Source organism: Trichogramma pretiosum, unplaced genomic scaffold, assembly GCF_000599845.2.
Source record: "Trichogramma pretiosum strain Unisexual culture from Peru unplaced genomic scaffold, Tpre_2.0 scaffold9, whole genome shotgun sequence".
Classification (NCBI taxonomy): Eukaryota; Metazoa; Arthropoda; class Insecta; order Hymenoptera; family Trichogrammatidae; genus Trichogramma; species Trichogramma pretiosum.
Genome location: NW_019641697.1, coordinates 22,985 through 45,165, shown reverse-complemented (window position 1 = coordinate 45,165; position 22,181 = coordinate 22,985). Strand labels below are relative to the sequence as shown.

General features: G+C 36.3%; 1 protein-coding gene and 1 long non-coding RNA gene across 2 annotated transcripts in view; one reads left to right on the top strand and one right to left on the bottom strand.

Annotated features, from left to right (window-relative positions):
• The window catches only part of LOC106651295 (syndetin), a 42,218-nt gene that overhangs the window by 14,941 nt on the left and 5,096 nt on the right, over positions 1–22,181 (top strand). The window contains exons 2-6 of the mRNA XM_014369735.2: positions 2,821–3,148; positions 6,158–6,430; positions 9,071–9,529; positions 11,508–11,629; positions 13,323–13,512. Coding sequence (XP_014225221.1) covers positions 2,821–3,148; positions 6,158–6,430; positions 9,071–9,529; positions 11,508–11,629; positions 13,323–13,512 — 1,372 coding nt within the window. The remainder of the gene's footprint in view (positions 1–2,820; positions 3,149–6,157; positions 6,431–9,070; positions 9,530–11,507; positions 11,630–13,322; positions 13,513–22,181) is intronic.
• On the bottom strand, positions 19,517–20,419 carry LOC111694352. Its single transcript, XR_002763608.1, has 4 exons — positions 20,275–20,419; positions 20,040–20,198; positions 19,813–19,955; positions 19,517–19,712 (listed from the first exon to the last, which is right to left on the bottom strand). It is a non-coding gene; the product is annotated as an uncharacterized LOC111694352 (long non-coding RNA).

Below are 22,181 nucleotides of genomic sequence, written 5' to 3'. Positions count from 1 at the left end.
CTTGGTTTGTTACAAACGAAATCATCAGAAACGATTTGAAAATTTCATCAGTCGCAAGCGAGATAGAAAAGTATCTGGCAAAATACAAAGCAAGGCTTACAAAACATCCAAATGAGCTGGCCTCCAACATTTTAAAAACTAGGATAAAAAAATCCAGACTTAAACGATTCAGTGCTCAATCTCAAGTGTCACCGTAACTCAACTGCAATAGAAATTAGACCATGTCCGGACGATTCCACTGGGAACATCGGAGCACCACGTTAAATAGCTATGGACCGTACATGATTGACCTACGGTCATGTATAATATGTAACCATCGCTATTAAATGTAAAAAAATCTTACTTATTGTCTCACGACAGATTGTAGATTAATATTTGAAAAAAAAAAAAAAAAAAAAAATTGTACAGCGTTCAACAGATTGGGAAAAGATTATAAAGAAAAATAAGTTTGCTAGCAGGACATTCAATGAAGATTAAAAGTTTAACAAGTTCAATGAAATTCCAAAGTTTTTATTTTAATAGCTACTGTATAATGTAATAATAGCTATTATGCTTGTTTCAAAGCGTCAAGTCATAGTTTTAAGACTAAAATTTATTTTAATTTATAGTTTGAAATATAATAACTGAAAAAACCACTTGATTACAAGTAATTCGTGTATTATTAATGTTAACTTTAAAAAGATTTCATTAACTAGCCAAATTTTGTTAAAAATGAAAAGTTTATGTTAGAAATCATCCTAATCATCATAGTTTATTGAATGTCTCAATAAAGTAACTATAATAAAAAAATAGTTCAGAGTTTTATTTTGGTGTACCGTCCTTTTTTACTTTTTGAATTCAAGATTATGCTTATGTAGATTTACTTTGTACTTATATATAAAAGTTATAATGTAAATAGGTAAATAGACTTCAATCTCATAAAATAACCCACTTTCAACAAATGTTTAATTATTGAATTAAATATGTATACGCCTATATCGCTCGGCCGGTAACATCACGCAGGGATTAAAAGCCGCACTTTCGTACCTAGGAACGTAATATACTATTTCTCACTCTCTTTATTACTCCTTATCTCTCCTATCGGAACTCTCAAAAATAGTTGAGCGGGTCTTCCACGCTCAACTGTCTGAATATCTTTCTCAGAATGGTTTGACGGATCCGGTACAGCAAGGTTTTAGGCTGGGGCACTCCACCTCGACTGCACTGTTGGAGATCACTGAGCGAGCCCGCAGAAAAGTACCTGTTTTGGTGTCTTTCGACTTCTCGAAAGCGTTCGACACCTTCGACCACACCATCCTGAAACGCAAGCTCATTTATGCCAGTTGCTCTGATAAAGCGATTTGGTGGTTCGTGAGCTACTTGGGCGGCAGAAGTCCCTATCGACTAGCTCTGGAATGGCTCTCGGCTCGGGTATACAGAGAGGTCATCAACTGCTCCCTAGCATCTCGTATCATCAGAGATTGCAGAGTGCCCGTTGAGACTGAGAAAATCAGACAGTCCGCGCGGCGCCGACCCCCAGTGCTCTTCTACAAGGCTCCGCGCACCACATTATTAGATCACTCATTTGCATTTTCATCTGACATAGCAATCAATAAACTTCCTTTCATCACGAACATCCTCTCCCCGCCTTCTTTCTTCCAGTCCCTTCACACCTCCTTCCTTATGCAGCACGAGAAGGCGGAGTGGTTGCAGCCATGCAGGATAGAGGGCCTTGCCCCTGTCCTGCTTGAACTGACTCACGTGTTGAATTTGAATATGGCATAACCAAAATTGCGCAATGGAACATCTATTTAGTTTGTTAAATATACTGTGCTATTCTGTAATATTCTGAACTTACAACTGTACTGTTTTAATTATTATTGTTTACATTTTTACTATTTGTTTGAACTGCCGTTGGACCTTATCTGGTTATACCTCAAGGCCCCAATAAATCTCTTGATCAATCAATCAATCAATCCTTCTTGAGAAGGGCCTGCAGGAGGCTATAGCTCGTGCGCAGGAGAAATTTAACTATCTCTTTTTGGCTAACTGTAGCTCTGTGGTCGCGTTGAAAAATACGTCAGTTATGGTATTTTCATTTTTTTACGGAGGATGCAGAAATTTTAAAAGATGTTTTTACTGGTATCGAATCAAATTTTTTTTTGTTAGAAATCGAAAATAGAAATTTCGGAAATCCAAGCACGTTTTTCAACTTCACTGAGTAATATATAAGATGTCCTTGAGAATGAGCCAATCTAGAAAAGCTGGCATCGCATTCGGATTCAGCGACTCCAAAAACATTAAGTCCTGTGAGTCTTGTCTATGTGGACATGAATATTTTTTTATGTATCTGTATTATTGAATGGAACAGTAGCGCGTCAACTATAAAACAGGTGTCGCTTCACTGTGACATGACTTCTATTTCTTAAATTGATATTGTAAATAATTCCACACTTCTACTTTTTGAGTTGACATCCATTATTACTATAAAATTAGTCGAGAAATCTATTGATGCCCTCATTTTTAAAAAAAATTTTCATATTAATGGAAATATATTAGAAAAACAATAGTAATCTGATGCTTTAAGAATCCGAAAAACGATATGATTGCCGCTAGGAGTTCTGGTAGATTCGCGCTTCACCATCTTGGCTGACATTGATAGCAAATTGAGGGTAATTAAAAATTTTAAACGTTGACTATTTTTTCTCAATCCCTGCACAAGATACTATTTTTTAATCATTTTGCTAATAGAGTTTTATCCCAAATTTATAAGGTCATTGTATTTTGAAAGAACATTTATTTTTTTATCAATATATAGTTTATCTTATTAATTTTTTATAGATTCGCACAAATATGTTCACAAATGAAAAGCCATCAAAATGAAAAGTTATTAGATTACGCACAAAAAAAATTCATCAGCTATTTTACGTATTATCACACCTGTCAGTTGGACGAGTTGAGGCTTTTTTTGGAAAACGAATCTTGGGAACTTTGTCCTGCAGAATCAATCACCGAAGAAATTAATTTTACTCAAGCCGATCTTCATTCTTCACTCAAAGAACGATTAGTAAATTCGAAAAATTTTTTAAGGCACAATTGTTTATCTAATGATCAAAGTGAAACATCATGTTGCATTCTGAGTAATGAAGAACTATTTAAAGAGAATTTTGTAAGTAAAATAATGATTACATAAATACACTGAACTCAATGCCTTTGAGCGATAATACTCTGCTCGAGAGAGCAGTGCATTATATGTTTGCATGTGCTTAAGCACCATCTTGTTGTTTTGAAAATCAAAGCAGCATTTTATCAATGGAATGCGTCATACTGTAAATCGAGATACAAATTTTAATGAAATTGTAAGACTAAATGAACTGAAAATTGACAAAATTTCAATGCAATTTTGTGTTGCGATAATTTTGTTGAGTAGTGTAGTTTCGTGATTGACGTTTCAAATGCTGTTTAAATTTATGGATCATGACATCATAATCAGAACGGTCGTTAGATCGGTTGGGTAACGTGCTAGCCATCGAAACAACGTCCGCTCGAGGGGCCGTGGGTTCGAATTCTGGTGAGGGCATTTGAGTTTTTCCGAGTGCCATTCGATGGGAGGAGTACCCCATAGACATAAGAGATATAGACTGCGGGCCCCTTGCAACGCAGTGAAGCTCGGAGCGAAAAAGAAAAAAGACGTAATGTTGTATCTCCTCTCTTTCTATCTCCTTAGGTGCGTTCACGCATGCCGAGCTCCGACAGCAGCCGGCTTAAGCCAAAGCTCGAGGCCGATGAAAATAAATAACTATAACCTCCTAGGAAATATAAATGATCTTAGCCGTGTGGCTAAGACTATATGATTTTGCGATCGGGATCACGGGTTTGAATCCAATCGCTCCCCGGCCGTGTGCAACGATTTTTTTTCACTTATTTTCTTGTTATAGTTTCACCTGAACCTTTCCAACGTATTAATAATTCATTATTATTACTTTTTGAACAAAAATACCATTAAAAATGTGATAAAATAATTTTCGAATAAGTAACTGACTCAGATTTAAAACTTTGAAATAGGACAATATCTCATTTTATTAACATTTTATAAATTAAATAAGTAATAATTATATTTTTTTATCAAGAAGCTCTGTGCCAATGAATTGGCAGAATTGTTTTTTAAATGGTGGGAGGCCTATTCCACTTAGCAGCGTAGTGTAATTAAATACCTAAAAAGTTTATTGATTCTTAAAAACAATTATGCGCTGGAATTTAGTTCGGACGCGCGATTTAAATTCGGATAGCTTTGACGCCTCCTGGTAGAGTTGGAGAGAAAAATAATGCCTCAGTACAAGCCTCATCAATTGATTTTTGTGATCGAATAATGGTGCTTGTTCGAATGTGAGCTCATTTTTTACGAACAACTACTATAATCATTCTACGAATGATTTGTGCTTGCACCAAAGTAGTTTGCTTTTTTGAAACTATCTCGGTGGTCCGGCATAAAAGCAGAACATCCTGTGAACCTGAAGTCAACGCTTCGTTAGTTTTCCTTACTTGCAGGGAAGAAAACGAGTGATTTTTTTCCTCTACAATAGGATTTTTAATGCATTCTTGGCACTTGATTTTCTTCTGGATCGATTTTACTACTGCTCCACTGATGTAAGCTATAACTTCATTTGCATACCCGCTGAGGTGAATGGACTCGCCCAAAATCGATGCATTGACGATATCTTCTGAATTTTCATTGATTTCAACCTCGCTTTCCTACAAAAGAATAAGATTAATTATTATATTGGAAAATTGTTTCACACTGAAAACAAAATAGAAGCAATAATTACTGATGTCGAAAGCAGTCCTTCATAACCGAAGCAACCCGTTGTGAGGCAATGTTTACCTGGGCCCCAAGTAAATACTATTGGTATTCAAAGCCAAATATGATTTTCAATGAATCGAATGTCAAGCAGTATTTGCTTGTAGCCAGGAAAACATTGCTGGGTTGCTTGGGCTATGAATCAGTGGCTTCTTTCCACATCAGTAATTATTGCTTTAATTTTTTTGCAGTACATATAAAAAATTATGATAAAAATTTACCACTTCGTTATTACTCGCTCTTCTCATGAGAACTAGCGTGTCGTTTTTAAGTGTGCAGTTTTCTGTCAGAAGTACTTTGATACCGACGTGCGAAATTAATTTGAGGTACGCACTTCTATACTGACAAATCGTAGGATTATTATTAAACCCATCAGCTTTTCGTATGCACGCAAAAACATCTTAAGATGATATTGAGAGAGCTTTTACGTCAATAAAAAATCAAGGTATCCTTCTGCAAACAAGTCAATCACTATCTGCACTGCATTCTTCATGAAAATTATCAATCCTAAGAAACCTGTACGCTTATTCGTCTTCAGGATTGATTCTCCGTAGATTTTCAAATTTTCGATGTATGCAGTATAAGTATCGACTTTGATACGAAAAACATCAAGATTTTGTTGAGTAATCGATGATTTACTCGGACATTTATTAAATCTATTTCTAGAGTTTGATAAATCGAAACAGTCATCGATTACTCGACAAAATCTTGCTGTAGCATTGAAGTTTTCGAACTCTTTAAATTCAAGCTCGTACTCGCAAGTTTCTAAAGCCGCTACCACGCTTTTGCTGAGCACTTGAGATGCCAAACAAACCTTCATTATTTTGTTGTCTGGTTCAACGTGGCGACGTCTAATTTTCGTGGCCAGATGCAAGCCCTCTTCTCTCTGGATCTTCACGAGCTTTCTAATAAACATCCACAATATTTCAATATCCACATTCGATAGGAAATTTTCTCAGCTTTTTCATGGTGGTATCAGATTTTTCGATACATTGCATATTCACGGAGAAAAAATCACCACCAAACATACCGAGCTAAATATCTCGAAAAAATCAGTACTGAAAAATTGAACTTTTTGGTTTATTTTTGATTTCTTCTTATTAAAATTGAATATTTCGGAAAATTTGATATTACCATTGGAAAGCTGAGAAAATTTTCTTATCGAAAACGTTATTAACGTTTTCATTTTTACGACAAAGTAGTTATTTTCTTCATTTTCTATATTATCTCGAAAAAAATCGTTTTGACTACACTAAATTAAGTTTTGTTAAATATTTTCATCTTCTGAGCACAATCATTTAAATTTCAATATTTTTACAGATATCCAATGCAGATGAATTCGAAGAGAATATTAGAGCATCTCAATCATCTCTTCCAAGTGATAGTTTTCAGGCGCTAATAATTAGTCAACATTCTAAAAATAGTAATCATACGATTTGTACAAGTACCACACTTCATATTATGAGGATTTGTAAAAAATACATTCGATTTTCGAAAATATTTAATGGGTGCATGAATCAGATTATAAAATCTATGAATCAGTTATTTGAATTATACCTTTTGATACTGAATGACAATTTTACTGAAAATTCTGTAAGTATTTCATGTAGTTTCATAATTACAAAAAATAAATGTAACTAATCATACCCACACAGACTAAAAGCTTTTCATCAAAGCAATTTAAGTGCCACATACAAATATTAGGCAAGTTCTGTATCTTCCATAACAGTTAGCTGATGACATAGCCCGGATCTTCTTTTAGAGTGGTACCCGCTCCACCTCGAACCTCGAAAATTCGTCTGGTGGGAATGGAACCCACGCCCTACGGCGTACCTTGTATCAGCAGGCAAGAACTATACCCACTGAGCCAAGGAGGCCCATTGTGTGTGTGTTTTTTTTTTTTTTTTTTTTTTTTTTTTTTGGGGGGGGGGNCTTGCACCAGTGGCCCTTCCGAACTCTGGCATGATTCCCACCGGAACCATCGTTAGATATTACTTCGGTGGGTGCCTTTTAGCAGTGCTGCTGCATCGACGTATTTGGTCATTTCCCTACATCCCCCATCCACCGCACGCCAAGGCGCAGTGATCAGGGGTTCAGGAACCGTGTCAACTCGTTGGTGATCCCCTGCTCGCCCCGCGGAGCCCTCATCCAGCGTCATTTTCGCCTTCCGGAGCCGTCTTTGTCGGTGCTCTCCCTTGTGCTGATGTTTCCTCTTTCGGTAAGTTCGTCAGAACTTCACCGTAAGCTGGACTAGTGCCGTCCTTGTGAGGGTGGTCCCGGTCTCACGCCCGACACCGTCCAGCATCTCCGCTTCTTGCGAGCACCTCTCGCTTTTTCTGGCTTTCCTCCATGATGAGTAGAAACTCCGTCGGTCAGCGCCAGCACTAGAAGTTCTGATATCGGGCTCCATCCCTTTTGGGATTACACCTTGGAGCCGAGGGGTCGGTGCTCTTCCTTGTGACGGCGCTTTTCCTCCAGCATCTCCGCTTCTTGCGAGCACCTCTCGCTTTTTCTAGCTTCTTCCATGATGAGTGTAAACTCCCGTCGGTCAGCGCCAGCACTAGAAGTTCTGATATCGGGCTCCTTCCCTTTTTGGGATTACACCTTGGAGCCGAGGGGTCGGTGCTCTTCCTTGTGTTGACGCTTTTCCTCCTGAATGATGCACTCCGTTGTCCGACATCAGCACTAGGAGTTCTGGCTTTCGGGCTCCATTTTGCGGGAATTCTTCTCAACTTGTGCCGCAGGGTGATTGGAGGATATTTCACCACCCTCCAGGAGGCTGCCTACAGCCGTGGACCTACAGTTTATAGTGGAATCCGAACCACTTCGGGCTCGGGCTCGACCTCACCGAGCGAAAAATCACGAATGAAATTTCCCTCAGTAGGGATCGAACCCGCTCCCTCAGCACAGCGTTGGTTTAGCAGATAGGTGGCCCAACGCCTCTACCCACTAGACCAACGGAGGCTGTCTTGTGTGTGTGTGTGTGTGTTTTTTTTTTCTACTCCACCCCATTCGGACACTCACCGGTATCCGCCGTTAGGCATTGCTTCGGTGAGGCCGGGGTTGGTTGAGCATTTCTGCTACTCCTGTTAGTCGTTGTTTTTCCATACATCCCCCATCCGTCGCATAGTGATATGCTACGATTAGGGGTTCAGGGACTCATCTTTATCTTCTTGGTGAACCTCCGATCCCGCACGATGCCGTCGGTGATTGTCGTATCCCCTTTTTCAGAGCCGTCTATTGCGTGGGCTCACATTGCTGGCATCTCCTCCTGAGTTGGGCCTCTCTTCTTAGAACTCGCTGTCAAGTGCCATCTTGTGAGTGTGGTTCTCGCTTTTGCAGCCGATGGCAAGTCCGCCGCTTTGCTCTGTCGGCTACATCTTGTGAGTGTGGTTCTCGCTTTCCGGCGCTATCCTTGTGTGTCTCCGTGAGTTTTTTCAACTCCTCCTTTTCTGTTGTCGTCTTGTGAGTGTGGTTCACGCTTCAGGCGCCATCCGTGCTCCAGCAGAGCCTTGGCTCTCACATCCGGCGCCCTCTTGTGTGTGTGGTTCTCGCTTCCGACTTCATCATGGGAGTGGTGTGCTCCATCTATTGCCAGCCTTGTGAGTCCTCGCCTCGGGCTCTTACTTATGGTTTTCCTATCGCTTCCAGCTCGCACAGTGATCGGGGTTTTTTACCGCTTCGGAGGCTGATGACATAGCCCGGGTCTTCTTTTTGAGTGGTACCCGCTCCACCTCAGGCACAGGCTCGACCACACCAGGCGAAAAAACGAACCTCGAAAATTCGTCCGGTGGGGATCGAACCCACGCCCTACGGCGTACCTTGTATCAGCAGGCAAGAACTATACCCACTGAGCCAAGGAGGCCGATGATGTGTGTGTGTGTGTGTGTGTGTGTGTGTGTGTGTATAGTACCAACAAATTTGTGTACATGCATGCTAGGTTTGGGCTCAATTTGAACCCAACTGGTCGCTGCGTGCGCTCAAATTGATGTAATTTCTTATTCAAATGTCTAGGAGCACTGTGAACTAATCGTGTTCGATCTGCGCACCCGAAATTGGTTTTGTGCGGATGTATGTAATTGAAAGCTTGTCTTAAAAAGCTGGAGATGCTTTAAAAATAACTTATAATGGTTAAATTTTCATAAGTTGTATACTACTTTATAAATTTTTTATAAAATTTAAAAATACCAAACACTGATGAGTTATTCAAATTATCATTTTTAATGTTTTCAGGATATATATAATACTAGCAATGATACAACATTGAAACGTTCGCTATCAAGAGTAAAGGAGTGTTTAATTCAGAATAGGCTATCAGTGTGTCAATATCAAATGGAAGAAAGTGAATCGCATTGCTTGATAAGTAAAATAAACTTATCTAATTTAAGTCGCTTAGATAATTTTACTCAAAGAGTCATCGCAACAGAATCGTTACTATTTTTATCTCAACAGTATCAATATTTTTCTCTGCATTTGAAATACTTTATTACAAGTAACCAAGATGAACTTTACTTCATTAAGTTATTTCAAGAGAACATAGATTCAGCTACAGTATTGAAGAAACTAATTTTCATTTCATTGATAATTCAATTTTTCGATAAATCAAAAGTAATGGATTTCATCAATGAAGTAGATTGGAGCATTGAACATGTTTCATTACAGTATAATAATTACGTTGACGTTGTAATACAAGTATGTATATTTGTCACTTGATTTAACATATTAAAATTATATAATAAATTATTTCCAATTATTAAATTTTTTATGAAAGGCTTATAGTTTATCACGATAGTTGTGACTTAAGTAGTCCATTATTACACGGTGCAGTTAATGCCCTAGCGTAGCGAGCCAGATAGTCCGACTTATGTCACCAGAAAACGTGCCATGAAGTGGTTTGCATCGCACTCGCTATGCTCATGTACCGAGGGTATAAATTGCTGTAAGTCGTCGCACCGCAGCGGTGCGTGACTACGCTCTGGGTGCCTGTCGGCAATTTTTATGTTGCCACTCGGCAGCGAGGGCTTTTGAAAATAAGGCGAGGAGCAGGCGCTCTACTCGGAGTCTTCCCCGAAGAGCCCCTTCAGGAGTTTCGGGTTGACTTTGACGCGACGATCAGCCTTGATCGTCGGGCGCCTCGGGCACGATGCGTTCCGGGCTGGGCTTGGCTCGTCGGCGTCGGCGGTGGCGTCGTTGGCGAGGTGGCTAAGTCGAGGACAGCCGTGGAGATGGAAGTGGTGGCCGCGGTGACTGGAGCAGCCGATGGAGAGCTGACGGCTGGCACGACCGGTGCGATGCGCCAAGGTGGTGGTCGTCGTTGAGGCGCCGGAGCAGCTGGCGGAAACACGAAAGATGAAATTACAAGTGCGATGCGCCGCGGTGGTGGTCTTCGTTGAGGCGACCGACTGCCAGGATAGTGTCCGGACTATCTTGTTTATTTGCGTATGTCTTCTAATATCGTTCTTGCCGCTGGCGGAGTTCTTTCCATGCTCCTTTCTTCTCGTTCGAGACCGGTGGTGGCATTTTCCATTCTCTTGGTGCCATCAAATTTCTCCCCAGCGTTTCTTTGATAGCCCCGTTCTGCCGATTCCTCAGCTGGAATAATATGGTCGGTAGCTGTTCGTCCTATCTGAACTGGAATTTCTGCAGTAAAAGCGCCCAGTGCATAAGCTTGTCGCGTGTGTTCTTGAACCGACGCAGCCACGTGACTGTGTGACTGTCAGTGCGTAAGGTGAATGGTCGTTGTAGTGGTATGCCGCGTCGGTGGAGGAAGCTGCTCGTTGCAGTGGTATGCCGCGTCGGTGGGCATGAACTTGGCGCTCGCTGTCGCGATGATCCGTTGCTCCGGCGGATTCGGCTGCTGGTATAATACGGCCCCCATGCCTTGTACTCGAGGCCAGCGGAACGCTCCCCTTGTTCGAAGCAGATCCGTCAGCGGCACCCGTCGTGTTGCGAGGTCAGCCAGTATTCCTGCAGCCAATTACACGCGCCGATGAATGCTTGGAGTTCCTTATTTGTACGTGGTGCTGGCGCTACTGCGCTGAGGTAGCTCGGCTTCACCTCCTTGCCGTCCCGATCGACAATTAACCCGAGGTATTCGATAGATTGCTGTTCGATGTGCAGTTTCTCCGTCAAACATAGCAGCTGGTGTACGCTCAAGCGCTCCAGCACTCGAGCAAGGTGCCGCAAATGCTCTTCCCAGCTCCTCGAGTAAACCACGATATCGTTGAGGTAGACGATGCAGAACTCGTTTAAGTAGCCGGCCAACACCTTCTGCGACATCAGCTTCTGAAATGTACCAGGTCCCCCTTTTACACCGAAAGGCATAAACCGGAACTGAAAAGCTCCCCCTGTTGGTGTCGTGAACGCTGTGTACTTTTTTGAGTCTGCGTCCATCGCAGACTGTAATATTGCATTTTCAGCAAAATTACAAAGGTTCAAAAAAGTATTAAAAATATGTTCGTCCTAGTCTTAATGGATTGAACTGTTCTGGTCTGAAATTTATATAAACTTTAGGACTTATTTTATTCACTTAAAAAAAACTGCAAAGTGATATATTATTTAAAAATTATGAAATAAATCCCAAATAACATATAATTTATATGTTTTCGATGTATGAAGAAAATTTGAATATTCATTTAATTTTCATAAAAATATATGTTTTCATTCGTAGGAACTACAAAATATAAAAGTAATTTTGTGTGACGTGCAAAATAAAGTTCCTATTACTAAAGATACTTATGACTGTATTTGGGAATGTGCAGCACAAATCATAGCTAATGTTCTAGTTGAAGGGTAAGTAAACGATTGTAAATTAATGAGTACAAAAATTTTGTTAAAAAACCGTCGTTCAGATATGAACGTGGAAAACGTTTCAAAAACGATAATAAAACTCGTTTTGAAGCTCTTATCATCGATCTCATACACAAAGGCTTAAAATTAAAAAAAAAAAAAGTTTTAGAATTGGAAAAAAATATATACAAAATTTAAGACCCCCTCCCCCCTCCTATCCCTCTCCACCCTTATAAACGTCCATTTTCTATCTATATTTTTTCTGAAGGACTGAAGCGATTAAAAAATCTGAAACACAAAAATACTTTCCAATAAACTGAACAACCTCAAATTTTTTCAGATTTTTTCAGATAGGACTCTGACGTCTAGAGCCGAAAAACGCCTTTTTTTAACGAAAATAATTTTTTTATGGCCATACAAAGCCTTGAAAAATCTGGAAAAATTTTTTTCTCGTTTTCTTCATTGAAATACATTATCTTGAATTTTTTCGAATTTTTTAATTGAAGGCAATAGCATCTATAGCTGAAAAATGCTTTTTTTATGAAAATCGATTCTTCCGGTAAAAAAATTTGAAAAAATTTTTTTCGAATTCCTTGTCAAATTTTAATTAATTTTGAAGACATTCATCACAGTTACATTATTTTTCAGATGTCTTTAGAATTTCGATTTAATCTTTGTTATGCTCTAGAATGAGCTAGGAAACTCCGATCGAAATTTTGAAATCGTAAAAATTTATTAAAATTTGACAAGGAATTCGAAAAAAAATTTTTAAATTTTTTACCGGAACCACTGGGTTCCAGGAACCGATTTTCATAAAAAATGGGGTTTTCAGTCATAGATGCTATCGCCTTCAATGAAAATATCTGAAAAAATTTATGGTTTGGATCGGTGAAAAGTATTTTCGTGAATTTTTTCAGATTTTTTAATGGCTTCAGGCTTTAAGAAAAGATATAGATAGAAAATGGACGTTTATAGGGGTGGATAGGGGTAGGAGGGAGGAGGGGGTCTAAAATTTTGGTTTTGGGACCTTTTTCCATGTTCTATAACATACCAAAAGCGCGTCAAGATCGGTGACATACGAGCGCAGGTTTATTTGAAAAATTCTGAGCCTTACCCATATATTTATTCCAATGCGATAAAATAAAAGGAAAAATTTCCGAGTTTGATTTGACTTATACCACTGAAAATATACTTTTTAAATTTTCAATAACTTTTTCTAAAGCCCAGAAGTATCTAAAAATTTTGGGAAAATTCAACGTAACTTGTTTTGTTAAAAATTACCTTCAGAAATATTTTCGGAATTTGAAATTGTAAAAGGCCCTCAGAATCAGAATTGATAGAATGTGGTGATAGAATTGGTAGAAGTAAACTGTGGGCGGAGCTTTATCAATGACTGTCGCATAAAGCGTCAATTAACTAAACGAAGAGTGCACTGCTACATTAAGTATATGGCTCTGCACTCTTAGATGAGTTCTACCGATAGAGGGCGTCCGGACGATTTCACTTCCCAATACGGAATGTGGAAGGTACGAGGAACCTTGGGGTCTAAAATCTCGGCTTTGGAACTCGCTTTTCATGTACAATCACATACTAAAAGCTCATGTAGATGGCTAACATATGTTTGCACGGTTTTTAAAAAAGTATTATTTTGACTCCCATATATTATAAATTTTTTCTTCATTTATTGTTTTTACAGATATTCAAATGCAAAAGTATGTTCAACAGGAGGAAGAGCATTAATGCAACTTGATTTTATTCAATTGACTTCTAATTTTGAATCAATTACCAACTTGAAGCCTATGCCTTACCAAGAATACGTTCTTACTTTTATTAAGGCTTTCTACTTGTCGGAAGAAAATTTAGAATCTTGGATTAAACAACAATCTGTAAGTAATTTGATATATTAATCCTTCAATTTTATTATTTGAAACTTTACGCAACAAAATTATTATATAATAACGCTATGCATCGATGATAATAGCTTAGAACCCGGGGCCTACAGGCTTAAAAAATGTCAATATGACTTGTCTATTATAGGAAATCTTATTTCACTGTGCTAAATTCGAATTATTGCTTTTATTATTAATGTAGAAATTGTATTTTCTGGGCCGTTAAAGTAAGATTGAAGGCTGATCCTACAATGCCAAGCAAGAAATTGGCTTATGTCAATGTACAGTAAGCGTAGACTTGTATTTTGAAAACGGAGACTATTTTAAATAAATAAAAGAGGATATGCATGCATAAATGATGAATAATTGATTTAGTTTCATTTTTCTAAATTTTTTAGATAACAAATAAATGATTTGAATCAATTTCACACAATTAATTATTGTTACAATTAACATTTATTAAATGATTAACTATTTTTGTAATGACTTCTTTATTTTTGGTAACCTTGATTTGATAATTTTTATCTTCGCCCAAGAAATCGGCCACTCCCAAATATTTGTTTTTGATAAGACTCCAGAATCATGGAATAAATGATTAAAACAGCAACCATTTTTTGACGCATGCCTTTTGACGGACGATCTACTAAGGGATCTAACTCTAAAAGTGCAATCATTTTAAACTTCAATTAAACGTTTTTTGTTTGCTTTTTTTTCTTTTTTCATATTTTCTTGGTCCCACTTTTTATGAGAATTTATTAAGGGGACACATACACCTTAAAATATTTTTTATTTCATTTAAACAAAAAAATAGACTTAAAATAAAAATTGATATTGGTCAACTTTGAGGAATTGAAGCCACCATTATGTCGTGTCAAAATTAGTTTTTTTTGAATATACATACGAATGCATAAAATGGACAAATTGCATCCTTCAAACTTAATGTTATAAATACTAACACCTTTATATTGAAGATTGCCACTTAGGTATGCCAATTTATGGACTAGACTAGCATTTTCTATTTCTTTGGTGAACTATCTATATATACTGTGAATTTATATTCTTGAAATTTAGCGTCAATTTGAAATATATGACAATTTTTCTCAAAGCTACTAGTTTCGAGGTCAAATAGCACTAGGGTAAAAGGGGGTATTACTGCGCACCTTTCGCATCTCTAATTCTGCAGTAGATTTAACAAAAAATAAAAATGACTTTGATATTGGTAATCATTTTTCTAACAGATGAGGGCTTCGTTGAAGCATAAAAAACGTTTTTTTTTTGGGTTTATGAGATAAAAGTATTCAAAAAATAATAAATTGTAAAAAAACCGATGCACCTATTACTGCGCGGGTGTAGGTATTACTGCGCGGGCATGTGTCTATTACTGCGCACTGAATTTTCTGTGATTACTAAGTATTTACTAAGTAATAATCATTTTCACACTTTGAAAACTAGCATATTGATAGGAAATTTCCTCAGTCATCGATTGCGACTATTTAAAAAAATCTTAAAAATAGGCTTTTTAAGATATTTGCATTTTAAACTTTATGTCAATTTTTCCCGGTGAAAATGGAAAATTTCAGAAAATCTGACCACACCGTCGAAAAGCTGAGGTAATTTCCCATCGAAATGATGGGTTCCCTTTTTTTTCTAGGTGCATTTCGATACTTTTTACGTGAGTTAGAAACTGAGTGATTTCGTTTGATTGGGCCGCGCAGACACTTGTAATGAAATGCCTTATATATATGCGCAGTAATAGGTACATACAGTGCGCAGTAATTGATACATCGGTTCAAAATACGTAACTAATTTTATTTTTCAAATTTATTGTAGAAAAATATAATTAATCAAACTAATATGGACGTATTAATTAAATAGATATACTAAGTAAGTAAAAATGATATTTGCAAACCAAATTGTCACATACGTAAAAAGTTACAAGTACTTTTCTATGGGTGTTATCGGCAATTTCTTTTGTAAAAAATAGCTAAATTGAGGAGTTCAATTTCAAATCGATATTACATTAATAAATTGATGTTTTATTGTTAATTTTTTTTTATTAATATTGTGGGAGGACAATATCTATTATTTAAAATCATTATTATTCATTAATTTACAATACAATTGTCATAAACAATCATTTTCTGGAATGCGCAGTAATAGGTGCTGCGCAGTAATACCCCCGCTTACCCTATTATAATTGGTTGATTTTCATCTACGATGATTTTTTCTACATCTAATAAATCACACTGACTCAAAAGTCCAATATTATTCTGATAAGTTATCTCTTCGAATTTTTGTACTCTATACCTAAGTTCACTCTCAATTATTCATTCTCTAGATGACGTTTTTTGGCTACAATAGTTGATTGCTGTATCTTTCTCTTTTTAGCTATTTCATCTTCACGATTAGCGTTACGTATAGATATTATCCATACGTAATTTATATAGTAGGGCTCTGCGAGTATCCGATTTTTCAAGTTTTACTCGACTCGAGTCGAAAAAATTCGAATACTCGAGTTTTTTCGAGTACTCGAACTTTTCCGAGTACTTGAGTTTTTTCGGGTACTTGAGTATTTTCGAATAATCGAGTTTTTTCGAGTACTCGTCATTTATTTCAGTTTTAAATAAGTATAAATGACGAATTAATTGTATGTTGTTTTGTCATATTAATAAAGAAACATACATATAAGTTGATAATAATTTAACGCCATTAATTTTTTTGTGGAATCTTGAAAATTAAAGATGCAGCAGTAGAGGAGGATCGAAAATTATAAATTCCAATTTTCATATAAAAAGGATATCATTTCAGCATTTTCCGTATTCAAGCTGGCTCTATTAGAAGTTATTATTTTTCCAGCATGAGAAAAACAGCGTTCACTGCTTGTGGAAGTCGAAACGATACCAAGAATATCCATTGCTAACGAACTTAATTTTGGAAACTGCGATGCATTTTTTTCCCACCACGAAAAAATGCATTCTCGCATTCCAATGCAAGGTGCTTCGAGGTATCGTTGTAGTTCCGTCCGGAAATCTAGTTCTTCGTTATTTATTTCCCCTTCTGACGCTAGTATTTTTCTGGCAATTCGTTTTTCGAAGTCTGTTAAGTCGTCTGTAATAAAAAAATGACATAAGTAATGCGCAATTTTGAAAGAATGAATAATTAGATTTTGTATTGAATTGTATGTACCATCTTGCCTTTGATGTCTAATATTATTACCCGTCGTAATGTATGATCGATTGATGTAACTTTCCATTACTTCTTTGATTCGAATAAGTTCTTCTCTACCTTCTTCGAAAAGCTTATTTTTAAATTGCGGATTGAGTACCATTGCAAGCCATAATGTATCATTTTGCAGATATACATTTAATCGCTCCTTTAAAATAAATTGAAAATCGATTAGAACGAGAAAGAGAGAAATAGAGTAAAAATAATTTTATAGAAAAAAATTAACTTACAGAAACGCTTTCGCGCAGCTTCGTGAGAGAATCTAGATACATTCCAGTGGAAAATAAAATTTCAGAATCAAGTTGTTCTATTAAAACTGTTACGATCGGAATGATTTTTGCGACTGTGCAATATTTTTCGCCACTCATCTTTGTTGTAGCCTCTTTAAAAGGCTTGAATAATTTGATATAAAAATCGATCAGCTCAAAGTTAGATGACGTCAATCTTGGAATATTTTTGTATTCATTCCAAACACCTTCTAGGGAAACTTTTAATTGTTGTATGCGCTTCAGTATATCGTAGCATGAGTCCCATCGCGTTTTACAGTGCTGAATGAGACGTAACCGCTCTTCCTCGGTCAACCTTTTTTGATAGGCATCCAGCAACTCAGAAGACTTTGTTGACCGTGCAAAGTGACCAACGACTGAGCTGCATTTTTCGATTAGTTCTTTTAAATTTTCAATTCCAGATTTACAATCATCTACGCAGAGTTGTAACGTGTGTGCAAAGCACGGCAACATCGTCCAATTTGGCTCGATTTCTATTGCACGTTTCATATTGGCTGCATTATCTGTCACCCAAATGACTCTTGTCTTGTTCGAAAAATCAATGTTCCAATCTGATAGAACTTCTAACAAGTGTGAATGAATGTTGATACTAGTATGTGCACCACATAGCTGTTTGATGCCATAAGTGATGTTCTGCGGTTTGAAAGATGCATTCAAATAGTGTAGGGTGACTGATACATAACCGTCAGTAGCTATCGATGTCCAACCATCTGTAGTAAATACCAACGTACGTACTTCTATAAACATTTAAAATTAAATATTAGATTTTATATTAAAATATTAGATTTCATATTAAATATGAATATAACTTTGATACCTTGAAGATCGATATCAATCTTTGAACGAAGACGTAATTCTTCCTCTTTATAAATGGCAGGAATAATACTACGTGAAAAGGTCGTACGTGATGGCATAATGTAATGAGGTTCAATCGTTGTCATTAAATGTTTAAATCCTTTGTCTTCGACAATGCTGAAAGGTTGCATATCCTTACATATCACATATGCAATAGCCTCCGTAATCGATTTCGAACGCCGAGAGTCCCTGTCAAGCGGTTGCACATTTGTATTCGATCGAACGGATTGATTGGTCTTTGAATCTTTTTGGTGAAGTCTGTAATGGTTGTGTAAAGCTGTAGTGCTTCCTTGACTTATTTTTAATTTTCTTCCACAAATATAACATTGGGCTTTTTTTGCACGTTTTCCGCGTTTTTGAATTTTTTGAAAATGTGCCCATACACTGCTTCTCGCCCTTTTCGCGGGAGGCTCATCGGATAGTGACGTCGCAGCAATGCTATTTTCAAGCTCTTCAATGTCTACATTACAAAACATTTGCAAATTGGTTTTTATTATCTTATAAATACGGACGTAGCAAAAAACGTATAGAATTAAAAAAATGAAGTTCTACGAAGTTTAAATCGTTAATGTTCAAATGTAGAATTAATAATCATAAGATGATAGCAAAAAGTAAAAAAAAATAGTAAAACAATAGCTCGTATTCAATGTCATTACTTACGCATGTCGGATATAGGTAAAGTATCGTTGGACGACATATCGTTGAAGAAAAATTATAAATTCTATCAAAAATCTCGAGGAGCTTTTTTGTTCTGATCGGATCAGTCGTCACTGTCGAACTGAACGTCTAACGCATAGCGTTTGTTAATACGAGCTGTAGATCATTTGTAACGTTTTTTTCAAATTTGAATTTTCGTTCCATTCAGCTCTGTTCTAAATTAACACGGTTTTATTTTTTGTTGAAAATATATTTTTACATAAACTAATAGTTAATGTAAAAACACCAATTTTTTATTATTAACTATAGGTTTTGAGAGAATAATAAAGACCACTCTTTTGGTAAGATTTTATTATTTACAGAGATCATTTTTCATTTGGACGTATAATGTAAGAATAAAAATCAATTGAAGCATAAGTAATTCTGATCTGATATCAACATTTTTTCAATAAGTTTATATTTTTTGAATTTACACATTCATGAAATAATACAACGTTAGTCAACAATTATATCGGTACAGTATGGTACATTACGTATTCAATTTTAAGTATACCGAATATATTCTTGTTAGAACCAAATTTCTTGTTTTCTTTTCTTAGGCTAACAATTTCTTAAATTAACATACATATTCATACAATGTGAGAGATAAGTTTTCATGGATTTATAATAAGCAATAATACGCGACAATAAGCATCATTAAAACATACTTTTCCAAATTTTCAAAGAAATGAATGAAAATTAAAATGAAAAAAATATGACAAATATTTCTGAATATTTCCTGACTTATTAAAAGATTTAGTTCACAAACATAGCAACTGATATACAGTTAAAAATTTAGAAAGAAGTGTATAATTGGATTTAATGTTTTCATTGACTAAATTGATTTTCAACTTAAATAAATTTTGATTTATATTTACAAAAACCATTAATACATGAATAATATTCATATATTCATTGAATAGGTTAAAGTTCTGCTTAAATATTCTAAATTTTTAACAAATGCGTAATTCTGATACAGAATGAGCCAAAAAATATTCCTTCATGTGAAATGTATTTTTTGTGTCGCTTCTAGTCTTGCTTAGATTGCAGCAATACTTGACACTGAAGTTATGTCTATGAGCATATCTTGTATCTTATTTAATAATTCTTGCAAATTGATTCCACTGTTTCCACCTGTACAACAATACAAACAACACAACATTATGAAAAAAAATATATTTAAACGTATTTGTATAGTTTACAATTTTGTTTAAATTTTAAACTTAATGTTTACCTAGCATGTCTTTTTTCAATATGTGAAGGTGAAGATCTCATTTTTATATTATAAGTTGATGAGTTGACAGATTGCTGGTTACTGCAAGGTCTGAACTTAGAAAAAAATGGTTATCTTCTTATGGTTTCTGACGGATCGCTTGACTATATTTAATGAGAGGATGAGAAAAAATAAATAACCCAAATTGAAATTTAATAGTGAACCGATGATTTAAAAAAAATACTTACAAGAACTTTATTCAGTCTTCATACTGTCCAGCTCTATCAAAAGTAATTCTGCGTTATTACTGGTATCCACTATCCACTGCATCAATTGTACCATCAATTGTAAGAAAATGCTGGTCATCATCTTCTGGGTTTTCTTGTCATATGCTTTATCTGATCCAACTTGATTTGAGTTAATTTATGAGTCGTTAGTTGTGAAAATCACTTACTGGTTTAACAGGCGTTGCATCATACTCACTGCAGCTTTTTCCAATAATAATAATTGATTTACAAACAATCTAAAATAGAAAACTATTCGACAGAAATCCTGCAAAGTCGAATAGTTTGGTTAAGTATGCGTGTGACTTGAACACAACTTGCTTACAAACATAACCATACACTGCTTCAAGCGTTCGATGTGAATATAACTATTAGTCTCAATAGGGCGTTTTCAGATTGTCACAAAATGGTTACTTTACTGATGTGACTGGAGGAATAACAAACAAAGTGTTGCGGGTTAAGTAAATGAAAGACCTTGTTTGATATCCCTCCAGACAAATCAGTAAAGTGACCATTTTGTGACAATCTGAAAACGCCCTATAAACTCAATTGCGAGGCAGTCATTCAAAATATAAATTTAACTGTGGTCGTTTAAACTCGAATTTATGCGATGCAATATAACATGTATTCACACTGATAAACGTTCCTGCATCGACACAGCATTCTGTGATCAAACGGAGCGCGATATACGCTTCTTGATTAGAATGAAAAGAGCGAAGCTCATTGAAAGTACATGTTATGAGCTGTGATCGGGCGATCAATGGGCGAAATTAAAATAATAGGTTGATAAGAATTTCACGTGTACACAGGTTCATAAGTTCCATGCACAAATGTATAATATATATGACGATCGCTGCAAATATCACACTTATCAGCATGTACACGCAAAGGGGGCGGGTTTACGTACTGTTAATTCGTCATTTATACTTACTTAAAACTCAAATACATGGCCAGTACTCGATAAAACTCGAGTAATCGAAAAAAACTCGAGAATTCGAAAAAACTCGAGTACTCAAAAAATCGAGTACTCGAAAAAACTCGAGTAATCGAAAAAAACTCGAGTATTCGAAAAAACTCGAGTACTCAAAAAATCGAGTACTCGACTCGAACTCGAGCAAAAAACTCGAACTCGACGAGTCGAGTTTTTTCGAGTACTCGCACAGCCCTAATATATAGTATGCAATATATAGTAAACACACAATACTATATAGTATAGAATGATTGAGTATGGTAAATGTTTGTAGTACAATTGTAGTACATTTTAGATATTTATATGGAATAATTTGTATTCACTGAATTCACTGAAGATATGTGCACGATTCAATCAATAATATAACCAAATGTGGCGCTGAAATAATTTAAGTATAAACAAAACACTTTACAGAAGAGTGCCGAGCAAGAGTTCAGTCGAAACCCGTGACGATGCACAGCGTTGCGCTCTCATACGAACAAAGAAGGAGAAGATTGAACGTATTCAATATGCCCTCCCCCTGTTCAAGCATTTCCAGATACACCAAATTTCTTTCGAAGTAGATGAAACTTTTCATATGCTAGTGGCTTTGTTAATATATTGGCATACTGATACCTTATTGGAACTTGCACTATTTTAATATCGCTAGACTTGACCCTTTCGCGAATAAAATGAAACCGTGTCTCAATGTGTTTCGAATTACGTATACTGGTTGGGTACTTAACTATGTGATTGCCCAAATGTACAAGCTGATCGGAAAGTTCCTTTCACGCTTCACAGCCCTGTAGCTAAGAAAATTCTGAGTCGAAAGTTTCTTTGCAGTTTTTTTCTATTTTCAATATTAAGGGAAGGCTCTCATGAGACTAGATCAAAAAATCGATTTTTGTTTGCTTATTTAGTTAGCAAAGTGACCCGTAGATTACACCCCCGAAACCTTTTTTACCAAAATCGATTTGGTTAAAAAGTTAGAGGCAAAAAACCTCAGCTGTCTTTTTATGAGCGAACGATGTATGTATGTATGTATATGGGTAAGGCTCAGAATTTTTTAAATAAACCTGTATGTCACCGATCTTGACGCGCTTTTGGTATGTTATAGTACATGGTGAAAAGGTCCAAGAAACAACATTTTAGACCCC